Here is a 25,883-nt window from a genome sequence, read left to right on the forward strand (position 1 = left end):
GTGGAGAGGAGAGGATAGGTGAAGAGGTAGGGAGGGGATAGGTCAGTCCAGGGAAGACAGACAGGTCAAGGGGGCGGGGTGAGGTTAGTAGGTAGGAAATGGAGGTGCGGCTTGAGGTGGGAGGAAGCCGCACCTCCATTTCCTACCTACTAAACTCACCCCGCCCCCTTGACCTGTCCGTTTTCCCTGGATTGACCTATTCCCCTCCCTACCTCCCCACCTATTCTCTCCTCTCCACCTATCTTCTTTTCTCTCCATCTTCGGTCCGCCTCCCCCCCCCTCCCTATTTATTCCAGAACCCTCTCCCCATCCCCCTCTCTGATGAAGGGTCTAGGCCTGAAACGTCAGCTTTTGTGCTCCTGAGATGCTGCTTGGCCTGCTGTGTTCATCCAGCTCCAGACTTTGTTATCTTGGATTCTCCAGCATCTGCAGTTCCCATTATTATTTGTTCAGAAAACAATTGCTTTATGAGTAGTCTGTTCTCAAAGGCAAAAGTATATATTTGAGCTGCTGTAAAAAAAGAATCATTTAATGCTACAGGACTGGAAGTGTTGCTCAGTTTGTTTAGTCAACCATATTTATGAATTTAAATATGATTCTGTACCAATTCTCTTCAGCATTTGAATAGGTCAATTGTCAGAACAAAAAAAAATCTGATATCGAATGGTGCAGCCTAATTAAGGAGTTACCCCATTGTCAGAAATCAATGATTCAAACAGCCCTTTCATTCCAAAATTAATCAATCACCTTTATCACTAGACGTGCGGATAGCAATGAACTTAGCACCAATATCCGCTGATGAATACTTTCTAGCTTCTGCCACAGCGATGAGGTTATTATGGGGGGTGACTGCAATGAGGGGGATCCTAAAGGTGTCAACATGGCCAGTTGTGCCACTTATCCACAGCAACTGTTCACTTTCAACCAACGGCTTGATCTAGAAAGAGAAGAAAAATGATGGATTGTTTTACATAACATGTCAGTTTACATGACCTCCTTCAATAGGAAAGCTTAACGGTTACTTTATCAGGACATGTTACATTGACTGTGATTAAGCCACTTTTGGAATAGTGTGTGCAATTCTGATCTCCTTGTTGTAGGAAGGATGTTGTGAAACTTAAAAGGGTTCAGAAAATACTTACAAGGATGTTGCCACGTTAGTTGGGGGGGGCGGGGGGCGAGGTTTAGCTATAGGGAGAGAATGAACAGGCTGACTCTATTTTCCCTGGACTGAAAGGCTAAGGGGTGACCTTATAGAGTTTTATAAAATCATGGAGGGTCTGGGTAGGGTAAATAGACTTTTTTTTTCTCTTCCTGGGTTGGAGAGTCCAAAACTGAAGGGCATATATTTAAGGTGAGAGGGGAAAGATTTCAAAAAGGGACCTAAGGGACAACTTTTTCACGCATAGAGTGGTGCATGTATGGAAACAGCTACCAGAGGAAGTGATGGAGGCTGGTACAATTACAGCATAGATGGGCATATGAACAGTAAGGGTTTAGAGGTTTTGGGCCAAATACTGGCAAATGGAACTAGATTTATTTTAGATAACTGCTCAGCATGTATAAGTTGAACCAAAGGGTCTGCTTCCATGCTGCATATCTTCTTTACTGGGCTTATGCTTTTTTTAAGTATGGAATATCTAATCAATATCTTTCAGTAGAAAGAAAACTCAGTATGGTAGACTGACACACACTGTTTCTGCTTATGGAAGAATCCAGCAGAGATAGTTCAGGGTGATTTGAGGAAACAGTTTCTCTCAAAAAAAAAAGATACTGAAAATCTGCAAATTTATTGAAAAGATTATTTGTCTGAGAGCAAATGGTAAATTATAAAACTCAGATTAATAGATTTTGTTAGTTAAGTGTGACAATGATCTAGAATGATACAGAGAAATTGAAATAAAAATAACCTTAGCCATTATTAGTAGAAACACAGAAAACTAACTACAGATTGTGCACAATTCTTAGTCTGATTGCAATTTAATAAAGAACTGTGAATCCAAAAAGCAATATTTCCCAGTTCAAAACATTCTTCAAAACGTACGTAGATAGATTTGGACAAAAATAATTGAACTCCATTTTAATAGTAACTCTTGTTTCAATATTACACTGGTGGAGGAGACAGAACCAAAAAAAAACCATCCTAGAAAAGTTCTTTATCAGAGTTGATGCAGAACAAAACAAGGAATCACAGTCCAGGAACCTGAGTACATCACAAAACATACTGGCAGATACTCATAGCCAAATATAGAAATATGGAAAAATAGCTTTTCTATGCTGCTCACCTTTCAGTTCAGAAACATAACTACCTGTTCTAGAACCAATTTCATGAGTGAATTGAATTTTATCAATCTTTGGTACACACACAAAGCCAATTTCTTTTTCCAAATGTCTGCTTCTGGTACCATCAGTTACCAGAATTTCAGTAGTTGGTGGTTAACCGAGTAGACTAGCCACACAGTTGTGGCAGATTGTAGAAACCAGTTTCTGGGCTAGCACTAGAATCTAACCATGTTTACTAACATTTATAGAGTGTACGTTTACAAATGTGGGAGATTAATGTGGTTAGGAAGACTGCATCTGAAGATAATGCTTGATCAACTGAGTTAAAAATATGAACATAAAACAACTCAAAAATATGAAGTTTCCTATTAAAAATAAAAGTTTTTTCCTCTTTTAGATTTAGGAGCTCGTGAAACTAGTTTCCCCAGACAGCAGTGGAGGTCAGGGCTATTTTAAGGCACAGATTGATAAACTTTCAGATTCTTGACAAATAAGGAAGTCAATCAGCAGAAAGCAAGCTTAAGATTGCAATCAGACCAGACATGTTCTCCCTGAATGGCAAAGTAGGCTTGTGGGGCTTAATGGTTTATTCCTGCTCCTAATTTTAATGTTCACATATTTGTTCCCATCACATACAGAGCGTGCAGTCCAACGTGGAGATGCAAATGGATTCAAAAATAACTTCCCTTAGGGATTAATGGCTTGACGGTTAAAGTTTGCAGGCCTGCAATGAGAAAGCAAGGGAAATAGGGAATTAAATAACTCTTCCAAAGAGCATACATGGGAATAATGGACCGAATGGTATTGTTTTAGCTATAAGATTCTGAAATAAATCAAATTTTGTCATGATCCCAGCTGTAGAACAAGTCATGCCCCATAGTGAAACCAGGCTTGATAGAGTGCAAGTTTTATTTTGTTTCTTGATTACTGTGGTGCTCAGTCACCAAACATATTCAAAAGAGTTTGCAATGTACTTTTAACAAAAGTTCAAAACCTTTGAACAAATATTTATTGCATTCATCAAAATAACCTTTACACTATTTAAGAATATTTAAATGATTTTTATATACACTAGAAAAATGTCAGAAAAAACATTCAATCTTTTTGCCCCAGTGCCAACCTTACAGACACTTAATCCTCCATGAAGGGTTGCTTTTCAGCTGGAACAGCCTTTATTTGGTATACTTCCAGCAAATATCTGTTTTAATTCAATGTTAGTTTCTTTAGTTAATTTCTCATGTGACCCTTAAACAAACTGCTAACACAGCTCACCTGCACCTTAACATGGATTTCTTAAACTTTTCTCTCATAGTCTTCTATTTCTGAAGCCTTCCCTTAAATCATTCCCAACTATTTTTTTCCTACAGTCCTGACTGTTTGGAAAATGCTAAACTGAGCTGTTGTTCTGACAGGCTTTTGCTTGCTGAATGGCCTGGTTCTGAGAGAGTCGGGGCTGGCCAATAACAAATTTGGTTGAACCATAATATTAAACTCCTAACCCAGCAGACCACCCAGTTGTATAATCACAATCACATCAACACAGTAGCTCACCGACACATTACCATAGCAGCTAACAATGATCAATGAATATGACCCTTCAGTTCCTAGACATGACGTATCTATTACATCCCATAACAAACAGAGAAATGTTCAATCTTGATTTCCAAGTCAAAAATTGTCACCACACTGCGGTTCTAAGCCTATGATACCATGGTGGCATTCCACACTGACGGCCAACTTCAGTAAATGAACAGACACCCTGAGGCTTGTAAGAGTTCAGTTTGATCATTGGCATCAGGCAAACAATGTCATGGTCTGGGACATTGTCAGTGCTGTTTGAATGTGGTAAGGAAAAAAAATGTTGCTAAATGATACCGATTGCTTCACGTAGCTAAGATACTTAATGACTTGCAATCTATCACTTGAAGCTGAAATCAACATGTGCAATCCAAAACTTCTAGCTGTTACGTCCAAGCTGAATAAGAGAATGTGTGGAACAACAGGAACTTGACCGAGAGCATCAAATTGATGAGTCAGCAAAGCTGGTGTCTTCAGCTCCCTCCTCTGTCAGTGGTGAGATCTGAACAACTTTTCTACTTTTGCTGTTTAGACTTTTCCTGGGCATCTCTCTGGATTTTCAGAAAGCATTTAATAACATAGCACATGTTAGGCTGTTTGATTAGAAAAGAGCCCATAGTATTGGGATTTATATATTGGAATGGATAGAGGATTGGCGAACTATTGGAAGACAGCGTTGGGACAAGGGGAGCATTTTCAGAATGACAACTTGTAACTACTGTAGTACAACAGAAGTCAGTGTGGAGACCATAATTATTTAAAAAATAGATTAAATGATTTAGATGAGGAAAGTGGATATACTATAACCAAGTTTACAAATGACAAAAGTGTGTGGAAAAACATGTGGTCAGGATCACAGTCGACAGAGGATTAAGCAGGTGGGTAAAAACTTGCCTGATGGATATAATGTGGTAAAATGTGAAGTTACATAATTTGGCATCAAGAACATAGGTCCTAGATATTATTTAAATGGAGATTGACTGCAGGAAGCTATAGGACAGAACTATTTAGGACTCATTGTTCATAAATGTCCATTCTGAAGAAGGGTCACTGCATCTGAAATTAGAATTGATCTGATTTCTCCCCACAGATGCTACTAGACCTGCTGAACATTTCCAGCAATCTGTTTTTGTTTCTGATTTTCCACATTCGCAGTTCTTCCAGTGTTTTTCTTTAGAGGTTATGACAGAATTGTACAGTATTTTGTGTAGTTCCTGTTACCACACTATGGGAAGGATGTGATTTCACTGGAGGCTGCAGAGGAGATTTACCAGGAGGTTGCCAGGGTTGGAGTGTTTCAGCTATGAAGTGAGAGATCGGTTAGGCCGAGGGGCCTAATTCAGGTGTACAAAATTATCGGAAGCACCAATAGGATATTTAGAAACATCTTTTCCCCTTGGCAGAGATTTCAACAACCATGGCATAGAATTAAAGCTAACGGGCAGGAGGTTGAGAGGGGATTTTTGGAATTTCTTTTAACCCAAACGGTAGTTGGTAAATGAAACTCAGAGTCTGAAAGGTGGTAAATGAGGGAACCATCACAATATTAAACAAATGTCTGGTCGTTCATTTGAAGTGCCATTGCGTACAAGGCGACGGGCTAAGCGTTCGGAATTGGGACTAGAGTTGGTAGATGCTCAATTCCTGGTGTGGACAAAGTGAGCTGAAAGGCATTTTTCCATGCTGTTAAAATCTACGATTCTATAACTTGTACAGACTTTCATAAACCTGATTAAAAAACAAACCACTCTCTCACATTTAAATCCACGCATATTGAAAGAAAACAACCAGAAACAGTGCACTAATTGATTCAATTATTTTACACAAACGTCACTCGTGTTCAAGTTGTGGCATGAATGAAATGCGCAGAATCAGACCTTAAAATAAAGCAATTCAATAACAACGTACAGCATCTGCAGTGTGATGGTTTTGTAAATCTGACACCAATGAATAAACAAAACTGGAAATGCTTAGGTCAGATAACATTTATGGACAGAGAGATAGGAGATCTTGTAGATACAAAAACTTGAAATTTGTTTCTTAGATGTTGCCTAATCTGAAAATTTGCATCATTTCACATTGACTACATGACTGTGCATTTCTGATCAACAAGTGAGTAATTTTAACCTAACTCATCACATGGAATTCCCATGGTATAGAGTGGAATGCTAGTTTTACACACATGCAAAACAGGCAGCAAAATTCGGTATGTGCGAAAGCATTGTTGCATTTGATCCTGGTCAAAAAATCACAAGACACCAAATTATAGTTCAATAGATTTATTTAAAGACACAAGCTTTTGGAGTCTCACTCCTTCTACAGGTGTTAGTGAGACTATAACCTGGTGTCGTGTGATTTTTAACCTGTCAACCCCAGTGCAACACCAGCACCTCCACATCATGTCATTTGATCTAGAATACACCTCCTCCCACCCACCCTCCTGCAAAAATTCCATCCCCTATTCCCAATTCCTCCACCTCCGCCGCATCTGCTCCCACGATAAGACATTCCACTCCCGCACATTCCAGATGTCCAAGTTCTTCCACGACCGCAACTTTCCCCCCACAGTGATCGAGAACGCCCTCGACCGCGTCTCCCGTATTTCCCGCAACACGTCCCTCACACCCCGCCCCCGCCGCCGCCACAACCGCCCAAAGAGGATCCCCCTCGTTCTCACACACCACCCCACCAACCTCCGGATACAACGCATCATCCTCCGACACTTCCGCCATCTACAATCCAACCCCACCACCCAAGACATTTTTCCATCCCCACCCCTGTCTGCTTTCCGGAGAGACTACTCTCTCCGTGACTCCCTTGTTCGCTCCACACTGCCCTCCAACCCCACCACACCTAGCACCTTCCCCTGCAACCGCAGGAAATGCTACACTTGCCCCCACACCTCGCACCTCACCCCTATCCCAGGCCCCAAGATGACATTCCACATTAAGCAGAGGTTCACCTGCACATCTGCCAATGTGGTATACTGCATCCACTGTACCTGGTGTGGCTTCCTCTACATTGGGGAAACCAAGCGGAGGCTTGGAGACCGCTTTGCAGAACACCTCCGCTCAGTTCGCAACAAACTACTGCACCTCCCAGTCGCAAACCATTTCCACTCCCCCTCCCATTCTTTAGATGACACGTCCATCATGGGCCTCCTGCAGTGCCACAATGATGCCACCTGAAGGTTGCAGGAACAGCAACTCATATTCCGCCTGGGAACCCTGCAGCCTAACGGTATCAATGTGGACTTCACCAGTTTCAAAATCTCCCCTTCCCCCACCGCATCCCTAAACCAGCCCAGTTCGTCCCCTCCCCCCACTGCACCACACAACCAGCCCAGCTCTTCCCCTCCACCCACTGCATCCCAAAACCAGTCCAACCTGTCTCTGCCTCCCTAACCTGTTCTTCCTCTCACCCATCCCTTCCTCCCACCCCAAGCCACACCCCCATCTACTTACTAACCTCATCCCACCTCCTTGACCTCTCCGTCTTCCCTACCTCCGCACCTATACTCTCTCCACCTATTTTCTTTTCTCTCTATCTTCGGTCCGCCTCCCCCTCTCTCCCTATTTATTCCAGAACCCTCACCCCATCCCCCTCTCTGATGAAGGGTCTAGGCCCGAAACGTCAGCTTTTGTGCTCCTGAGATGCTGCTTGGCCTGCTGTGTTCATCCAGCCTCACATTTTGTTGCCTTGGATTCTCCAGCATCTGCAGTTCCCATTATCTCTGATGTCATTTGATCCTGTCAGTTCTCAGCACTGACTTAATCCAAAAAAATTCCATTATTTTAATCAATTACTTTCAGGTGGAATTTTATAAAATTGATGAAAGCACTTCATTGTTCATGTGATCTACATCTAAGTAGAACAAGTACAGACGCAGGTAATCATGGAGACAATGCTTTTGAAATCTGAATAGGTCATTGTTTGGAAAATAACCTCAAGTCATGTGTTGGGTTAATTACCATTGGTTGCTGATGACGCAAATAATTGTACTAAGTCCATTGCAGATAAGGGTATTTGTTGCAAAGATTTATTGGCAAATATTGTTTCACTGTGATCACATTTTACATTTGTCAACGTGATTTATGTGATTGCTTTAGTTTCTCAATGCTTCAATTGTTGACTTTGCAAGACGAGAGTCCAACTGTTCTGTGTTGAGTTTCTCTGATCGCTCTTGCAGGTGAATTGCAGGCAGCGATTGGGAAAGATAGAAATTATGGAAGGATTTCAAAACAATAGGAAGTTTAAAAATCATGGTGTTGCCCAGTTGGAATGAATGTAGTGAGCACAGGAGAATGATTGCTCGAGTAGGTATCAAAAGGAGAGTGAAACTGAAATCCAGATGAGTTTGTCACGATAGGAATAGAACAGAAATTTATGTTAAAGATTAAACAAAATATAGGCTATTTTTGTATTAGATAGTATTTATAATTCATCAATAGATACCTAAGTAAGTTTAAGTTAGTTATTGATGCATTAGCCAATCAACTGTTATTTTGTTCAGACTCAGCTAAACCCATTTTTCTCTATTCCATCCACATTGCATTAGTTCCTGACCCAGCACACCCCTCCCTGCTAACCCCCTCCCCCCATACACATGTACCATCAATCCTGTCAGTGTAATATTGGGTGAGTAATAACTATCTAAGGCACCACCTTATTGATGAGATTTCAAGTTGGATGCCTGGCAAACCTCCGAACTAAGTGTAAAATATCTCAGAACATTATTTTGAAGAGCAGGAAAGTTCTTTCTAATATCTTGGCATTATTTAAGTCTCAACTAATCAGTGAAAAACATTGTTCAGTCATTATTACTTTGCTCTTTGAGGGGATCGTGCTGTGTTATACATTGAGACTTAGCACTGTAAGCATTGAGATATAAAGACAGAGAATGGGAACAGGCCATTCAGCCCTTTGAGCCTACATTGTCTTTCAATATGATTGTGACTGATCATCCAAGCATGTTTCTCCTCTGTAAATCCATGCCGACTGTGTCTGATCCTGTCTCTGTTTTCCTAGCGCTCTGTTATTCAATCTTTTACAATGGAATTTAGCGTGGTTATCATTATTGATGTCAGGTTAACCGGTTTATATTCCTGGTGTTCCCCAATATTTTTGGGGTGTCATGTGTCGCCTCTTTCATTAAGGCAGAATCAAAGTATGTATTTAAATGGCCTTCCATCTTATTGTCCCCAATTACAACTTCCCACTTCTGACTGTAAGGGATGCACATTTATCTTCATTAATCTTCTACAATTCACATAACTACAGAAGCCTTTGAGATCAGGTTATGTGCTCCTTACAAACTTACCTTATCTTCCCTCTCTTAATCAATTCCTTTGCTGATATCTGAACTGCTCACATCCTCAGGTCTGAAGCTTATTTTTGGTCAATTTATATGCCCCTTCCTTGGATCTAATATTATTTCTGATTTCTTTCGTTAGCCACAGTTGGACCGCATTTTGAGTGTTATTTTCATTTCTGATCCAGGACTGAACAATTATTTCAGTTCCTCCATGTGTATTTTTAACCGCTTGCCATTGCTAATCCGCTGTTATTCCTCAACGTAATCATCCCCAGTTTATCATGTTTTTCAGCCACTCTTTGGCTGATTATGTCTCCATAGCTGGCAAACCTAAAAAAAGAGGGTTACAGTCTCAAAATAAAGGAACACCCAATTGGAACAAAGATGATGAGAATATTTTTGCTTAAATGGTTTAAATCTTCAGAATACTCTATCCCAGGGGGCTCAGTCATTAAGCACATTGGGTGTTTAAAGACATGATGATTGTGAAGTGGAGATGAAATATCAAGCATGATCTTATTGAATTATGGAAGAGGTATGTACACAGTTCAGTTCCCATTTTAATCGAATTCTTATTAGTTGCAATGAAACTACTTTTGTGGCCATAAGCAACAAAATTAGAGACATACAAGAATTTCCTAAATCACTGCCTTGTTTTAAAGAAAGGTATCTCTTCCTCAGCAACAGAAGTGATTAATACTCAGGAAAACAACAATGTTCACAAAAATAAGATTTACTGTTGTGTCTTGTCACATCTCTCAAATCATTTTAATAAACCATTATTTTAAAATTTAGTGGTGTCTTACTACCAAATAGAGAAACCATTTTGCACATCAAAATCCTAGCTTGAAGGATACGAGTAACGTTGTCCAGAACACTAGCAAAACTTTTTCCAAATCATAACACACGATCTTTACTGAAAATTGGTGGAGGCTGATGTAATGATTAAATGCCTCATCTAAATACAAGCTATCTTTATCCATGCATAAAAAGGGACATTCATAGGCCCAAGTACAAGTTGGTGAAATATACATGCTGCATCCCATTCCAGGGAGCCGCAAGAAAAAGGGATACAATTAATAACAAACAACAAACAAGTGCTAATTTAAACAGGAGTCAGGCATGTGGAATAGAGATAACAAGGTGTGGAGCTGGATGAACACAGCAGGCAAAGCAGCATCTCAGGAGCAGGAAAGCTGACGTATCGGGCCTAGACCCTTCATCAGAAATGGGGGAGGGGAAGAGGGTTCTGAAATAAACAGGGAAAGAGGGGGAAGCAGATTGAAGATGGATGGAGGACTAGATAGGTGGAAAGGAGACAGACAAGTCAGAGAGGCAGGGATGGAGCCAGTAAAGGTGAGTGTAGGTGGGGAGGTAGGGAGGAGATAGGTCAGTCCGGGGAGGATAGACAGGTCAAGGGGGCAGGATGATGTTAGTAGCTAGGAAGTGGGGGTACGGCTTGAGGTGGGAGGAGGGGATACGTGAGAGGAAGAACAGGTTAGGGAGGCGGGGAGGAGTTGGGCTGGTTTTGGGATGCGGTAGGGCGAGGGGAGATTTTGAAGCTTGTGAAAGCCACATTGATACCATTGGACTGTAGGATTCCCAAGTGGAATATGAGTTGCTGTTCCTGCAACCTTCGGGTGGCATCATTGTGGCACTGCAGGAGGCCCAGGATGGACATGTCGTCTGAGGAATGGGAGGGTAAGTTGAAATGGTTTGCAACTGGGAGGTGCAGCTGTTTATTGCGAACCAAGCGTAGGTGTTCTGCAAAGTGGTCCCCAAGCCTCCGCTTGGTTTCCCCGTTGTAGAGGAGCCCACAACGAGTACAGCGGATACAGTATACCACATTGGCAGATGTGCAGATGAACCTCTGCTTGATGTGGAAAGTCTTCTTGGGGCCTGGAATGGCGGTGAGGGAGGTGGTGTGGGGGCAAGTGTAGCACTTGCTGCAGTTGCAGGGAAAAGTGCCGAGTGTGGTGGGGCTGGAGGGGAGCGTGGAACAGACAAGGGAATCAGGGAGAAAGTGGTCCCTCCGGAAAGCAGACAAGGGTGGGGATGGAAAAATGTCTTTGGTGTTGGGGTCGGATTGTAGATGGCGGAAGTGTCGGAGGATGATGTGTTGTATCCAGAGGTTGGTGGGGTGGTATGTGAGGATGAGGGGGATTCTCTTTTGGCGGTTATTGCGGGGACAGGGTGAGAGGGATGAGTTGCGCGAAATGCGGGAGCCACAGTTGAGGGCGTTCTTGACCACTGCAGGGGGAAGTTGTGGTCCTTGAAAAACGAGGACATCTGAGATGTATGGGAGTGGAATGCTTCATCCTGGGAGGAGATGTGGCAGCGGCGAAGGAATTGGGAGTAGGGGATGGCATTTTTGCGGGAAGGTGGCTGGGGGGAGGTGTATTCTAGGTAGCTGTGGGAGTCAGTGGGCTTGAAATGGATATCGGTTTCTGGGTGGTTGCCCGAGATGGAGACAGAGAGATCCAGGCAGGTGAGGGAGGTGTTCGAGATAGTCCAGGTGAACTTAAGGTTGGGGTGGAAGGTGTAAGTGAAGTGGATGAACTGTTCCAGTTCCTCATGGGAGCACGAGGCAGTGCCGTTACAGTCATCGCTGTAACGGAGGAAGATGTAGGGTTTAGGGCCAGTGTAGGTGCGAAAGAGGGACTGTTCCAAGTAACCTACAAAGAGGCAGGCATAGCTTGGGCCCATGCAGGTGCCCATGGACACCCGCTTTGTCTGTAGGAAGTAGGAGGTATTGAAAGAGAAGTTGAGGGTGAGGATGACTTTGGCTAAGCAGATGAGGTGTACAAGGACTGGACGTCCATGGTAAAAATGAGGTGTTGGGGCCCGGGGAATGTGGAAGTTGGTTGCAAAGTGGTACAAGGATCCAAAATCAGCTGAGAGGTAGGAAATAGAAGGTGATAATAAAATGTGAGGCTGGATGAACGCAGCAGGCCAAGCAGCATCTCAGGGGCACAAAAGCTGACGTTTTGGGCCTAGACCCTTCATCAGAGAGGGGGATGGGGTGAGGGTTCTGGAATAAATAGGGAGAGAGGGGGAGGCGGACCAAAGATGGAGAGAAAAGAAGATAGGTGGAGAGAGTATAGGTGGGGAGGTAGGGAGGGGATAGGTCAGTCCAGGGAAGACGGACAGGTCAAGGAGGTGGGATGAGGTTAGTAGGTAGATGGGGGTGTGGCTTGGGGTGGGAGGAAGGGATGGGTGAGAGGAAGAACAGGTTAGGGAGGCAGAGACAGGTTGGACTGGTTTTGGGATGCAGTGGGTGGAGGGGAAGAGCTGGGCTGGTTGTGTGGTGCAGTGTGGGGAGGGGACGAACTGGGCTGGTTTAGGGATGCGGTAAGGGGAGGGGAGATTTTGAAGCTGGTGAAGTCCACATTGATACCATTAGGCTGCAGGGTTCCCAGGCTGAATACGAGTTGCTGTTCCTGCAACCTTCGGGTGGCATCATTGTGGCACTGCAGGAGCCTCCTGCAGTACCACAACAATTGGTAGCGTGGTAAAAAGGTGAAAAGAATAGCAGTAATCTGCAGGAGCATATCAATGGATTGGAACAAAAACCAAGATGCTGGAAAAGCTCAGCAGGTCTGGCAGCATCTGTGAAGGAAAAAACAGTTAACCTTTCAGGTCCAGTGACCGTTCCTCAGAACAGTTGTTCTTGTTGTCAAAGGACTGGATACTTGGACAAAACAGCAGTAAATGAAATTCAACCTCAAAAGGAGAGAGATTATGTGCTTGGGGAGTGCTCAGAAGGATTACTCTGAATGGCAGGATGCCCTGGATAGTACTGAAGATCAAAGGGACCTTGGTGTGCATAGCTACAGCTTCCGGAAGGTAGCAGGGCAGTAGATGGTGGTTAAGAGGGTCAATGGGATACAGTCTTTATTAATCAAGGCATAGAATAGGGAAGGAGATAATGGTGAAACAATATAAAATGCTGGTTAGGCCACAATTGGAGTACTGTGTGCAGTTATGATCACATTATGGGAAGGACATGATTGCATTAGAGAAGATGCAAAGGAGATTTACCAAGATGATGCCTGGGCTGAAAGATATCAACTATGCAAAAAGATTTACTTTGGCTGAGATTGTTTTCCTCAGAACAGTGAGGGTTGAGTAGGGATATGATACAGGTGTGTAAGATTATGTCGGGTATAGATTAGGATGGAGTGGAAAGGCTTTTTTCCATTAGTAGAGAGTCCGATAACCAGGGGGTATAGCCTTCTATCTCTTACGTTAAATCTAAGAGGAAATCAAGGATAAATATTTTCACTCAGATAGTGCTGGCAGTCTGGGACTCACTGCCAGACCGAGTGGTCAAGTCTTGTTATATTTAAGCAGTATTTAGATATTCACTCGCATTCCTGTAACTACCAGGGATATGGGTCAAAAGCTGGAAAATGAGATTAGTGCGCTCAGATCTTTGTTGTATGGCATGGATAAGATGGGCTAAATAGCTTACCTTTGTGCTGTAAACATCTAAGAATCTATTTCCTATCTAACACATCGATAAGCTGAAAGACACAACTCTGTCAATCTAAACAAATTGCACTGCTTCACCAAGGAAATAACAGTTGTGAAAATCATAATTATCAGAGGATTTTCTGAGCAAAGATATTTAAATTCAAATGAAGGGAATTGCTCGGATTCATTTGTACATTTTCAAATAATATATGGTACTTAGGAAATTGTTGTTTTACAGATTTTCTCAGTTGTTTACTATTGTCAATTCTATCTGCAAAAATGTTGAAACACAGGGAAAAGCTTGTCTGTAGTGTCTTTCTAGTCATGCTGATGAAGTGAGAGGTGGTATTGCCTTAACATTTTTCAATGATCAGAACTTAGTTAATTTCCTGCTAGGTTGAAGTAAATGGAGAACAAAAGAGAAGCTCCTACTGCCACAATATTCTGTCACTGAACTTACCCGTGTCAAAATGCATTACAGGATAATGTGATAACTTGCAATCTACAGTATCTCCATGGTCTTTTTGTATAAAATAACACAGTCAAAAATACCTGACAAAACAAAGAGCAGATATTTGGGCATTTAGAACTTGGGTTTCTCAGAGCTACTTAAATAAAACAATGAGGCAGAAAGTGGTCAATTCCAGAGTTTAAGAGCCAGTCAGCTTAAGGCCATAAGACACAGGAGTGGAAGTAAGGCCATTCGGCCCATCAAGTCTACTCCGCCATTTAAATCATGGCTGATGGGCATTTCAACTCCACTTCCCTGCACTCTCCCTGTAGCCCTTGATTCCTTTTGAGATCAAGAATTTGTCGATCTCTGCCTTGAAGGCATCCAACATCCCAGCCTCCACTGCACTCCGTGGCAATGAATTCCACAAGCCCACCACTCTCTGGCTGAAGAAATGTCATCTCATTTCAATTTTAAATTACTCTCTCTAATTCTAAGGCTGTGCCCACGGGTCCTAGTCTCCCCGCCTAACGGAAACAACTTCCTAGCGTCCACCCCTTCTAAACCATACATTATCTTGTAAGTTTCTATTAGATCTCCCCTCAACCTTCTAAACTCTAATGAGTACAATCCCAGGATCCTTAGCCGTTCCTCATACGTTAAACCTACCATTCCAGGGATCATCCGTGTGAATCCCTGCTGGACACGCTCCAGGGCTAGTATGTCGTTCCTGAGGTGTGGGGCTCAAAATTGGACACAGTATTCTAAATGGGGCCTAACTAGAGCTTTATAAAGCCTCAGAAGCACATCGCTGTTTTTATATTCCAACCCTCTTGAGATAAAAAGGTACAGCCATCAATAGTGGGGGTGCACAAGATGTCAAACTTGGAGTAATGCAAGATCTCAGGGTTTGAGGGGCTAGAGAAGGTTTCCGAAACAGGAAAAGGGTGAAGCTAAGCACAGATTTGAACACAATGTTGAAAATGTTAAAAACAGTTCCTAGTACAAAAAAAGCCTCAGTGTAGGTCAGTGAGCCGAGGAACAGCAGTAATAACAGTAAATGAGGCAGACTTAGAATTTTGGATGAGTTCATGCTTTATGAGTAGTACACAACACACTAGCTAGGAAAGCATTTTAAAACAAGATAACAAAAAGAGCAAAAATGTGCACAATGTACTTCACCAACTGAACATCACAAAGCTATTTTAAAAGACTTTTCAACAGCAAAATTATTACTGAAATTGGTCTCAAATTAATTCCCTGCGAAATCAATTTGTTGATTTCAATCTTGAGTGATGAAGTACAACCCTCTGGGATAGACAATTCACAACTCTCAAGATGAATTAATTTCCTCACTTCCATTCTAAACGATTAGCCCCTTATTCTGAGGCTGTGTTCTAGATTGCTCACTTGAGGGGGGAATATCCTCTCAATTTCTATCCCGTCAAACACCTTCAGAATTTTCTGTTTCAAGAAGGTCAGCTTTCATTGTTCTAAACAGTGTAGGCCCATTTTTCTCAGCCACACCATCCCAAGCAGTGAAATTTTGCCATACTGCTTCCAATGCCAGTACATTCCTGTACCAGCAGCAGAAAGAGTGGGAGCTCTAACCGAGAAGGACTCTTGTGTGTTGTTAAGGTAAGGCTTTTCAATTTATATCCTTGTGTATTGTGTAATTTATTAAAAGTTTACTTGCTTAATTGAAAAAGAGTGTAGCAGAGAAGTACTAGAAAGCATTTAATACACAAGTTGTAAAAGTTAACTAAATAAGTAGTAATGGCTGGACAGGTGATGTGCTGTAGCTGTATGATGTGGGAGCTGGCTGATCCCATTGTGAACGGCAGCGACCACATCTGCAGCAAGTGCTGGTTGCTGGAAGAACTCCAGATCAGAGTAAATGATCTGGAATCTGAGCTTCAAACTCTGCGGCACATCCGGGAGGGGGAAGAGTTACCTGGACACTTTGTTTCAGGAGGCAATCACACCCGATAGATTAAATAACTCAAATTCAGAAAGTGTTCAGGGACAAGGTGTGACTGTAAGTGAGCAGGTAGGGGGATTCCGAGTTCAGGAGTGCAGGAGCCTCAGCCCTTGACCTTGAGCAACAGGTATGAGATTCTTGCTCCCTGTACGGTTGAGGAAAAGGACCGTGGACAGGATGAGCCAGCTGACCACGGCATCATGGCGCAGAAGGCCATTCAAGAGGAGGGAGTAAAAAGACAGGTAGTTGTTATAGGGGATTCTATAATTAGAGGGACAGATAGTATCCCATGCAAGCCGGATCGGGAGTCCCACATGGTGTGTTGCCTGCCCGGTCCCAGGGTGCGGGACATCTCCGAGGGGGTTGAAAGGATATTGGAGTGGGAGGGGGAGGATCCAGTTGTTGTGTTCCACGTTGGGACTAACAACATCGGCAAGGCTAGGGGAGAGGACCTGTTCAGGGATTATCAAGCACTGGGAAAGAAATTGAAGTGCAGGTCCTCAAGGGTCATAATCTCCGGATTACTGCCCAAGCCACGTGCCAATTGGCATAGGGAAAACAAAGTTAGGGAAGTAAACACGTGGCTAGGGGATTGGTGTGGGAAAGAGGGATTCCATTTCATGGGGCATTGGCATCAGTTTTGGAACCGGGAGGATCCGTACTGTTGGGACGGTCTCCACCTGAACCGATCTGGAACCAGTGTTCTAGCGAAAAGGATAAATAGGGTGGTCAGTAGGACTTTAAACTTCTGAGTCAGGGGGAAGGGAAAGTGAAAGAGACAGGGAGTATGGAGTTAAATGGAAAGACAAGCAACAGGATAGCATGTGTACAGGTGGATTTAAGCTCGAGGCAGACCAGGAAAACAGCAAAACGGAAGGATAGATTAAGACATCTTGGGATTTCCAACCTCTCGAATAATGATAAGAAAGCTAGCATTAAGACACTTTATCTAAATGCTCGTAGTATTCACAACAAAGTAGATGAATTAACAGCACAAATCCTCTTGAATGATTATGATGTGGTAGGCATCACAGAGACATGGTTTCAGGGAGCTCAGGACTGACAATTAAACATCCAAGGATTTACAACATATCGAAAAGAGAGGGAGGTGGGCAGAGTGGGTGGGGTTGCCCTGTTAGTTAAGAATGGAATTAAATCTACAGCATTAAATGACATAGGGTCAGAAGATGTGGAGTCTGTGTGGGTGGAATTGAGGAACCACAAAGGCAAAAAAAACTATAATGGGAGTTACATACAGACCACCTAACAGTGATCAGGACGAGGGGCGCAAGATGCACCAAGAAATAAATAGGGCTGGTCAGAAAGGCAAGGTCACGGTGATCATCGGGAACTTCAGTATGCAGGTGGGCTGGGTGAATAATGTTGCTGGTGGATCCAAAGAAAGGGAATTCATGGAATGTTTGCAGGATGGCTTTTTGGAACAACTTGTGATGGAGCCCACAAGGGAGCAGGCTATTCTGGACTTAGTGCTATGTAATGAGCCAGACTTTATAAAAGACCTTAAAGTAAGGGAACACTTAGGAGGCAGCGATCATAATATGGTAGAGTTCAGTCTGCAGTTTGAAAGAGAGAAGGCAAAATCGGATGTAATGGTGTTACAGTTAAATAAAGGTAACTACAGGGGCATGAGAGAGGAATTGATGAAAATCGACTGGAAGCAGAGCCTAGCGGGGAAGACAGTAGAGCAACAATGGCAGGAGTTTCTGGGTGTAATTGAGGACACAGTACAGAGGTTCATCCCAAAGAAAAGAAAGATTTTCCAGGGTGGGATTAGACAGCCATGGCTGACAAAGGAAGTCAGGAAATGTATCAAAGAAAAAGAGACAGCCCAGAAAGTGGCCAAGAGCACTGGGAAATCAGAAGATTGGGAAGGCTACAATAACAGACAGAGGATAACAAAGACAGCAATAAGGAAGGAGAAGATCAAATATAAAGGTAGGCTAGCTAGTAATATTAGAAATGATAGTAAAAGCTTCTTTCAATACATAAGGAAACAAATGAGAGGTAAAAATAGATATTGGGCCACTCCAAATTGATGCTGGAAGGCTTGTGATGGGAGATAAGGAAATAGCTGAAGAATTTAATAAGTACTTTGCGTCAGTCTTCACAGTGGAAGATATGAGTAGTATGCCAACAATTAGGGGGAGCCAGGGGACAGAGTTGAGTACGGTAGGCATTACAAAAGAGAAAGTGCTAGAAAAGCTAAAGGGTCTAAAAATTGCTAAATCTCCTGGCCCCGATGGGCTACATCCTAGAGTTCTGAAGGGGGTGGCTGAGGAAATAGCGGAGGCTTTAGTCGTGATCTTTCAAACGTCACTGGAGTCAGGTAAAGTCCCAGATGATTGGAAAATTGCTGTTGTAACTCCCTTGTTTAAGAAAGGATCAAGGCAAAAGATGGAAAATTATAGGCCGATTAGCCTAACCTTGGTAGTTGGTAAAATTCTAGAATCCATTGTCAAGGATGAGATTTCTAAATTCCTGGAAGTGCAGGGTCAGATTAAAACAAGTCAGCATGGTTTCATTAAGGGGAGGTCGTGCCTGACAAACCTGTTAGAATTCTTTGAAGAGGTAACAAGTATGTTAGACCAGGGAAACCCAGTAGGTGTTATCTATCTAGACTTCCAAAAGGCCTTTGATACAATGCCTCACGGGAGGCTGCTGAGCAAGGTGAGGGCCCATGGTGTTCGAGGTGAGCTACTGGCTTGGATTGAGGATTGGCTGTCTGACAGAAGGCAGAGAGTTGGAATAAAAGGCTCTTTCTCAGAATGGCAACCGGTGACGAGTGGTGTCCCACAGGGTTCAGTGTTGGGGCCACAGCTGTTCACCTGATATATTAATGATCTGGATGAAGGGACTGGGGGCATTCTGGCGAAGTTTTCCGATGACACGAAGATAGGTGGACAGGCAGGTAGTACTGAGGAGGTGGGGAGGCTGCAGAAAGATTGACAGTTCAGGAGAGTGGTCCAGGAAATGGCTGATGAAATTCAATATGAATAAATGTGAGGTTTTGCACTTTGGGGAAAAAAGAATACAGGCATGGACTATTTTCTAAACGGTGAGAAAATTCGCAAATCAGAAGTGCAAAGGGGTCTGGGAGTGTTGGTCCAGGATTCTCTAAAGGTTAACTTGCAGGTAGAGTCAGTAATTAAGAAAGTGAATGTAATGTTGTCATTTATCTCAAGAGGGTTGGAATATAAAAGCAGCAATGTGCTTCTGAGGCTTCATAAGGCTCTTGTTAGACCCCATTTAGAATACTGTGTCCAATTTTGGGCCCCACACCTGAGGAATGACATACTAGCCCTGGAGCGTGTCCAGCGGAGATTCACATGGATGATCCCTGGAATGGTAGGTTTAACGTATGAGGAACGGCTAAGGATCCTGGGATTGTACTCATTAGAGTTCAGAAGGTTGAGGGGAGGTCTAATAGAAACTTACAAGATAATGTGTGGTTTAGAAGGGGTGGACACTAGGAAGTTGTTTCTGTTAGGCGGGGAGACTAGGACCTGTGGGCACAGCTTTAAAATTAGAGGGAGTAAATTTAAAACTGAAATGAGATGACATTTCTTCTGCCAGAGAGTGGTGGGCTTGTGGAATTCATTGCCGCAGAGTGCAGTGGAGGCTGGGACGTTGCATGCCTTCAAGGCAGATATCGACAAATTCTTGATCTCACAAGGAATTAAGGGCTACAGGGAGAGTGCAGGGAAGTGGTGTTGAAATGCCCATCAGCCATGATTTAAATGGCAGAGTGGACTTGATGGGCCGAATGGCCTTACTTCCACTCCTATGTCTTATGGTCTCACATCATACTTCAGATATGGACATGTTGACTGCACAAGATATTCCAGGCTTAGTCTCAGCAAAACCCAACACAACTGTAACAGACCTTCTTAGAATACTTCAGACTCTGTGCTTTTTAAAATAGCTTTGTGATGTTCAGTTGGTGAAGTGCATTGAGCACATTTTTCCTCCCTTTGTTATCTTGTTTTGAAATGCTTTCCTAGCTAGCCTCACATGTTCTACCCTCAAAGCACAAACTCATCCAAATTTCTGCAGTCTATCTCATTTACTATTGTGCATTGCTTTTACCCATTGCTCCTAAACTCACTTGCCACTTGCCTTTCTAATGTCATGATCTACCTGCATGCTGACTTTACATTCCTTGCAGTAACATTCCCTTTGAATAGGAACATTTTAAAAGTACCGTGCCTTTTGCAAAATACTCTGCTCGTGTAACTTCAATCATTGAGAGCTTCGCCGGCTGGGTCAGTGTTTGTTGCCCATCTCTAGCTACCTTTGAGAAGGTGGTAGGGAATTGCCTTCTTGATCTGCTGTAGTGCATTTGGTGTTTATGATTCTGTTAGTGAATGTGTTCCCAGAATTTAAGTCAGTGACACAGTCGGAATGGCAACATGTTTTCAAGTTATGATGGCAAGTGGCTTAGAGGGGAATTTCTATGCTGGTGGGGCAGAATGTGCTGCCCATGACTTCTAAATAGGGGTCATGGATTTGGAAGGTGCTGTTAAAAGAGCCATGGTAGATTTCTACAATGTATCTTGTAGATGGCACACACTTGCTACTGAACTAAAAGATTGTTGCACCAACATGGCTTTAAATAAAAAAAATGATCTGGTCATTACAGCTCTTTATGAATATCTACCTAATGGTTCCTTGTGAAACTATATGATGACTTTTACTGAACTTCCAAAGCACTCAGTTGGCTACAAATTCCTTTGAGAAATCCTGAGATCAAAAAAGTCTAGCTTCGCTCTGAACGTACAGGTCCAATTCACCACTTACTTCTACAGGAATTTTATTCAGTACTATTGATCATAAAATCTAATGTCATGAGATGTCTGTTATGAAGCAGCACATTGCTCAACAGTTGAATGGTGAGAAGCAATGGGAGTGATCTGATAACTTATGGCCAGATAACTTCATATACAATAGATCATTTGCTCTTGCACTCAAACTGTCGTACTTCCTGGATGTCTCTCATGCTCAATATTTTAAAATTTCCAAGATCATCCATTAATATAAATGCAGAAATCAACAATTAACAATGGGCCACGAAAGCCATGTGCAATAACCAGCCAGATTTCAGACATGTTTAATAGTTGCAATCCACATTAACGGCATGCTCTCTGAACACAATTGCCAGAAATTTGCAAGGTTTTCAAGGTGAACTGTCAGTGATCAGCACGATTAATCCTGCAGAATGTTACCAGCAGCTTCAAAATTTAGCACAAACACAGGTTAAAAATCAAAGACCTCAGGCTGTAGCCTGGTATTCACCACTATGTCACAGGCTCCACTGTGGGCTTTTATCCAGGCTTCCTTCCCCACCACTCCTCTCATTATACTCATTGCAATCAACTGGTCTGCTTTTCAGCATGGACAAGTTTTATCAGTGATCATTTTCACAGTGCACAACAGAACTGGATAAACTCATCCCCCGCTACTCTCATTAGTGCTGGAAACTTCAAGAAAAGTGCATCTTTGTCATAATTAAGGATAACTGAGGCTACAGCTGTACAACGCCTTGGGGAAGCTACACCAAGAATAGTGTACAGTTTTGTCTTCTTATCCAAAGTATACTTGTCAGAGAGGAAGTGAAGTGAAAGTTTATCAAACTGATTGCTGACTGAGCAGGTTTGACACAGGAGGAGAGACTGTATTGACTTTGATCACTGGGACCTGGAATATTTTAGAAGAATTTCGAGGGGAAAGTCATTAAAACATAAAACATTAAACAGGGCTGGGCAGGCTAGATTCAGGGATGATGTTTCACATAACCTGGGGTCCACAGCAAGGACTCTCAGACTCACAATACAGTGTAGGCCATTTTCAATTGAGATGAGTAATAATTTCTTCACTCAATGAACTTCTGAAGTGCTGTATTATAGCGGGCTGCAGAGATCAAGGCACTGAATAGGTTTACAAAAGAAAGACAAACTTCTGGGAGGTCAAAGCTGTCGAGGCGTATGAAGAGAGAGTGCGTGTTTGTCATTGAATTGAAGGCTCAGCTGCGATCAGGTTCAATGGCACTTGGACTTGACGGGTTGAGAGGCCCACTCCTATGTTCTTAGTTTTTATAAATATCAGAGAAAATTGTCAGCTTAGAGTCAATGCTTACAGAGAAATTAAAAAGAGGGAAAGAAAGAAAAGATGTTGAAATATTTTATATTTGACAGTAACATGGAGTGGTTTAGTACCCTCAGAGATATGAGACTACAAATGAAATTGTTTCCTTTTCCCAGAGTCCAACTTTTTGCACACCAATACATAAATTTATTAAAGGGGAGCTATAATAAACATTTTTCTTCAGTAAATTTAAATCATATTTACAGAGCAAGGGCAACAATATCCTGAAACTTACAGGAGAATCGACAATAAGTTCTCATGTGAAATAGTGCAAACTATCAAGGAACTTTTGTCAATTTGTAACTCAGAACAAGTTTCGTCCACAATTGCTGCTTTTACTAACACACTGAAAGCATCTTGTGTCATTATTTTCCCAGGAAATTCTGGGTTGCAGCACAAACACACCTGCTGCGTGTGGTCAAACTCTGTATAAACAAAGTTTAAGGATTCAATCAATAACAAGCCCAACCCCCACACAATTGTGTTTTGGCAAATGAAACTGAAAGGTAAATCCTTATTTTACTGAAACCTCACATTGAACCGTGGACCAATCTAATGCTCTCCCAACTGATCTATTTCAGTTAAAAGCTTTAACTGAAAACTTAAAAGCCATAAGCTTTAGTTCAAATGAGAAGCAACAGAACTGTAATTACAGAAAATATCCTACTGGCAAATGAACTGATTCAAAAGTTCTCCAATTAAATTCTAATTTAGCACTATGTTGTTGAGACCGACACAAACGTACCAGTTGATCAAAACCAAACTCAACACTGAGTCAGCTGAATGCTCTTGAGACACTTGGATTTGCCTTGTAGGTCTACAGTATTGCAACAAGTCCAATATAATTATGATGTGCATGTTCACAAAGGCATAAAGCATTCACACCAGCCCCACTCTTACACAATTCCTACTACCCCCAACCCAGTTTACATCCCCAACATAGCTAAAGTATTTAAACCAATTCAAACAAGGAAACCTTCACAGGCAAATCAATCACTCGGTCTTTCCCAAACCCAGTCCCAGAACCCAGGCTCATTCACCATCCTGAACTGGAAGCATATTGCCATTTCTTCATGATCACTGGGTCAATTCCAGGGAACTCCCTCCTTAACAGTACTGTGGATGTACTTGCACCAAATAGACCACAACAGTTAAAAAAAACACCAAAATTTTCTCAGCAAATTCTGGGTCAGAGCACAAATGTAAACCCCAGTACAATTCAAAGTGGGCAATATTGTTCGCGCAACCAGGGACACCCACATCGCATGAACGAATAGAGAGACACCAAACAGATCCTATCTTTCCTCCATTTTCCTCTCCCTCGTTTTCTCAATGAATGCTCCAAATTCCTGTCCCTGGCACCTCAGCCCCTCCGGGTCTTGTCTCCTGAACAACCTCCCCACTCTGTCTCTGTTCCAGTTCCTGATTCACTCGACCCTTCAATCCCTGATCAAGCAGCTCTCGTCTCTCCCAGGCTCTTCCGTCCTAGACCTTTGCGTTCACCGAGAACCCCTCCTCTTCCCAAAGCCTTAGGACACGTAGCCCCACCCCCGCCAGTTACTCTCAATCTAAGCCCGCCTCACCCCTCTCCCTCAGTTTCTCATGGTCGGAGAGAATGACAGTTTACCTCAACCGGGAGTGCGGTCCCATTCAGCAGGAACAAGGGAAACAGGAAGAGGCCGGGCGGCAGCAGCAGCAGATACTGCAGAGCGCCAGCCACTTTCCACGTTAAGCCGTCCCTGGAGAAGCACAGAGGAGGCTGCGATGGGACCATCCTCCTCCGCAGCTACTTTGTCACAACTCCCCTAGATCCATGAGCTGATCACAGAATACTCCAAGGCGATGGCCACCGAACTACAGCTCTCCCGTCACTCACTCCGCCCCCACACTGGTGCTCAGGCCGGATTATTACGTTGTATGACCGCCCATCGAGGGGCGGAGAATGGTTCATTTCCACGTTCAGCTTTTCAAAGAAAGAAAGCCTCCACTGACCTTCGCAGCCAAGCCGAGAACAAACTCATCAACTGAGTAGGGGTTAATAAAGTGTGAAGCTGGATGAACACAGCAGGTCAAGCAGCATCTCAGGAGCGCAAAAGCTGACGTTTCGGGCCTAGATCCTTCATCAGAGAGCGGGTTTCCTATTTTAAACAGACCTAACTAATACAGAAACCCAGTCACAGAAACACAGAATTAACGTTTCCAATCATCTGAACTGAAATGAAGAAAGACCACTGGACTCGAAACACTGCCACAGTTTCCGAGTTTCTCTAGATTTCTGTTTTTTAAGTCATTGGAATATATCTACTTTGATGTTTGTATCACATTCTGGGTATCTCAGGGAAGGCCAAATTGATAATGTGGCTGACCTCTCAAATACAGACTTCCAAGTGTATTAGATAATAAGGTGTCGAGCTGGATGAAGACAGCAAGCCAGGCTATGTCAATGGAGCAGGAAAGCTGACCTTTCAGGTCTGGACCCTTCTTCAGAAAATATGTATTGGCCAGTGTATGGGCACTTACCAAGCAGAGGCAAATTCGCTGGTTGGGATACTCTAATAGGATGGACGACAATCACCATTTTCTGTCTGGCAAAGTAATTGCAGCCAGAAAGCCGGTACGAGGCTAAAAGTTCCACTTGAAAGAGGCTTGCAAGTATGACATGAAAGCCAAAACATCGATTTGTTTTTGCTCTGGGGAGTTACATGTATTGGCGATATTGCTTGCAGCCTGCATATCCACCCACACAAGGGGAAACTGTAAAAATAACGATGTATCAGTTACATTGGATCTCCATTTTGAGGTACATAGGAAGATACAGTCACAGGTTTATCCTCCTGGGCAAAGGCAACCAGTGCCTTTATACATTCATAGGCATCACTGGCTGGGCCAACATTTATTACCCTTGAAATGAGTGACATGCTAGACGTTGTCAGAAGGCAGTTAAGAGTCAACCACTTCTGAAAAAGAGACATACCAGGCAGGAAATATTAGCTCTGTTACCCTTTCCACACATAAGGCCAAACCTGAGATAACAAGGTGTAGAGCTGGATGAACCCAGCAGGCCAAGCAGCATCAGAGGAGCAGGAAAGTTGACATCTAGGATTCTGAAGAAGGGTCTAGGCCTGAACCGTCAGCTTTCCTGCTCCTTTCATGCTGCTTGGCCTGCTGTGTTCATCCAGCTGTACACCTTGTTATCTCAGATTCTCCAGCATCTGCAGTTCCTACTATGTCCGGCCAAACCTGCTTTGTTTGTGCAGCATTTTCTGTGTTTCTTTCTGATTTCTGGCATCAGCAGTATTTTGCCGTTATCATAAGGGTCAATATATTGCTGTAGGTCTGAGGTCACAATTAGGCCAGACCAGGTAAGTATCGCTGATTACTTTCCCTAAAGTGTAGGGATTTTCAAACAAGAATTAAGCATGGTAACATGGTCACTATTATATTGTTATGCAGACTGGACAATCCAGATGTATTTTATTGGATTCAAATTGTACCATCTGCCATAGTGGGATTAAAACTCAGAACATTAGTGATTCTGCATTACTAGTCCAGAGACATTATCACTACACCACAATTTCTCTGGCAATATCTTAATGGTCTAAACAGAGATTGTTATTTTCCATTGACATCTGACAACT

At 42.8% G+C, this 25,883-nt stretch overlaps 1 protein-coding gene across 1 annotated transcript in view; it reads right to left on the minus strand.

Moving 5' to 3' along the window:
* neu1 (neuraminidase 1) overlaps nucleotides 1-24,152 on the minus strand; it is a 39,403-nt gene extending 15,251 nt beyond the window's left edge. The window contains exons 1-2 of the mRNA XM_048520041.2: nucleotides 23,873-24,152; nucleotides 748-937 (exon numbers count right to left, since the gene is read on the minus strand). Of these exons, the coding sequence (XP_048375998.1) occupies nucleotides 748-937; nucleotides 23,873-24,019 (337 nt within the window). The 5' untranslated portion in view covers nucleotides 24,020-24,152. The remainder of the gene's footprint in view (nucleotides 1-747; nucleotides 938-23,872) is intronic.
* Between the last annotated feature and the right edge of the window lie 1,731 nt (nucleotides 24,153-25,883).

The sequence above is a fragment of the Stegostoma tigrinum genome, chromosome 34, assembly GCF_030684315.1.
Source record: "Stegostoma tigrinum isolate sSteTig4 chromosome 34, sSteTig4.hap1, whole genome shotgun sequence".
In the NCBI taxonomy this organism is placed as follows: Eukaryota; Metazoa; Chordata; class Chondrichthyes; order Orectolobiformes; family Stegostomatidae; genus Stegostoma; species Stegostoma tigrinum.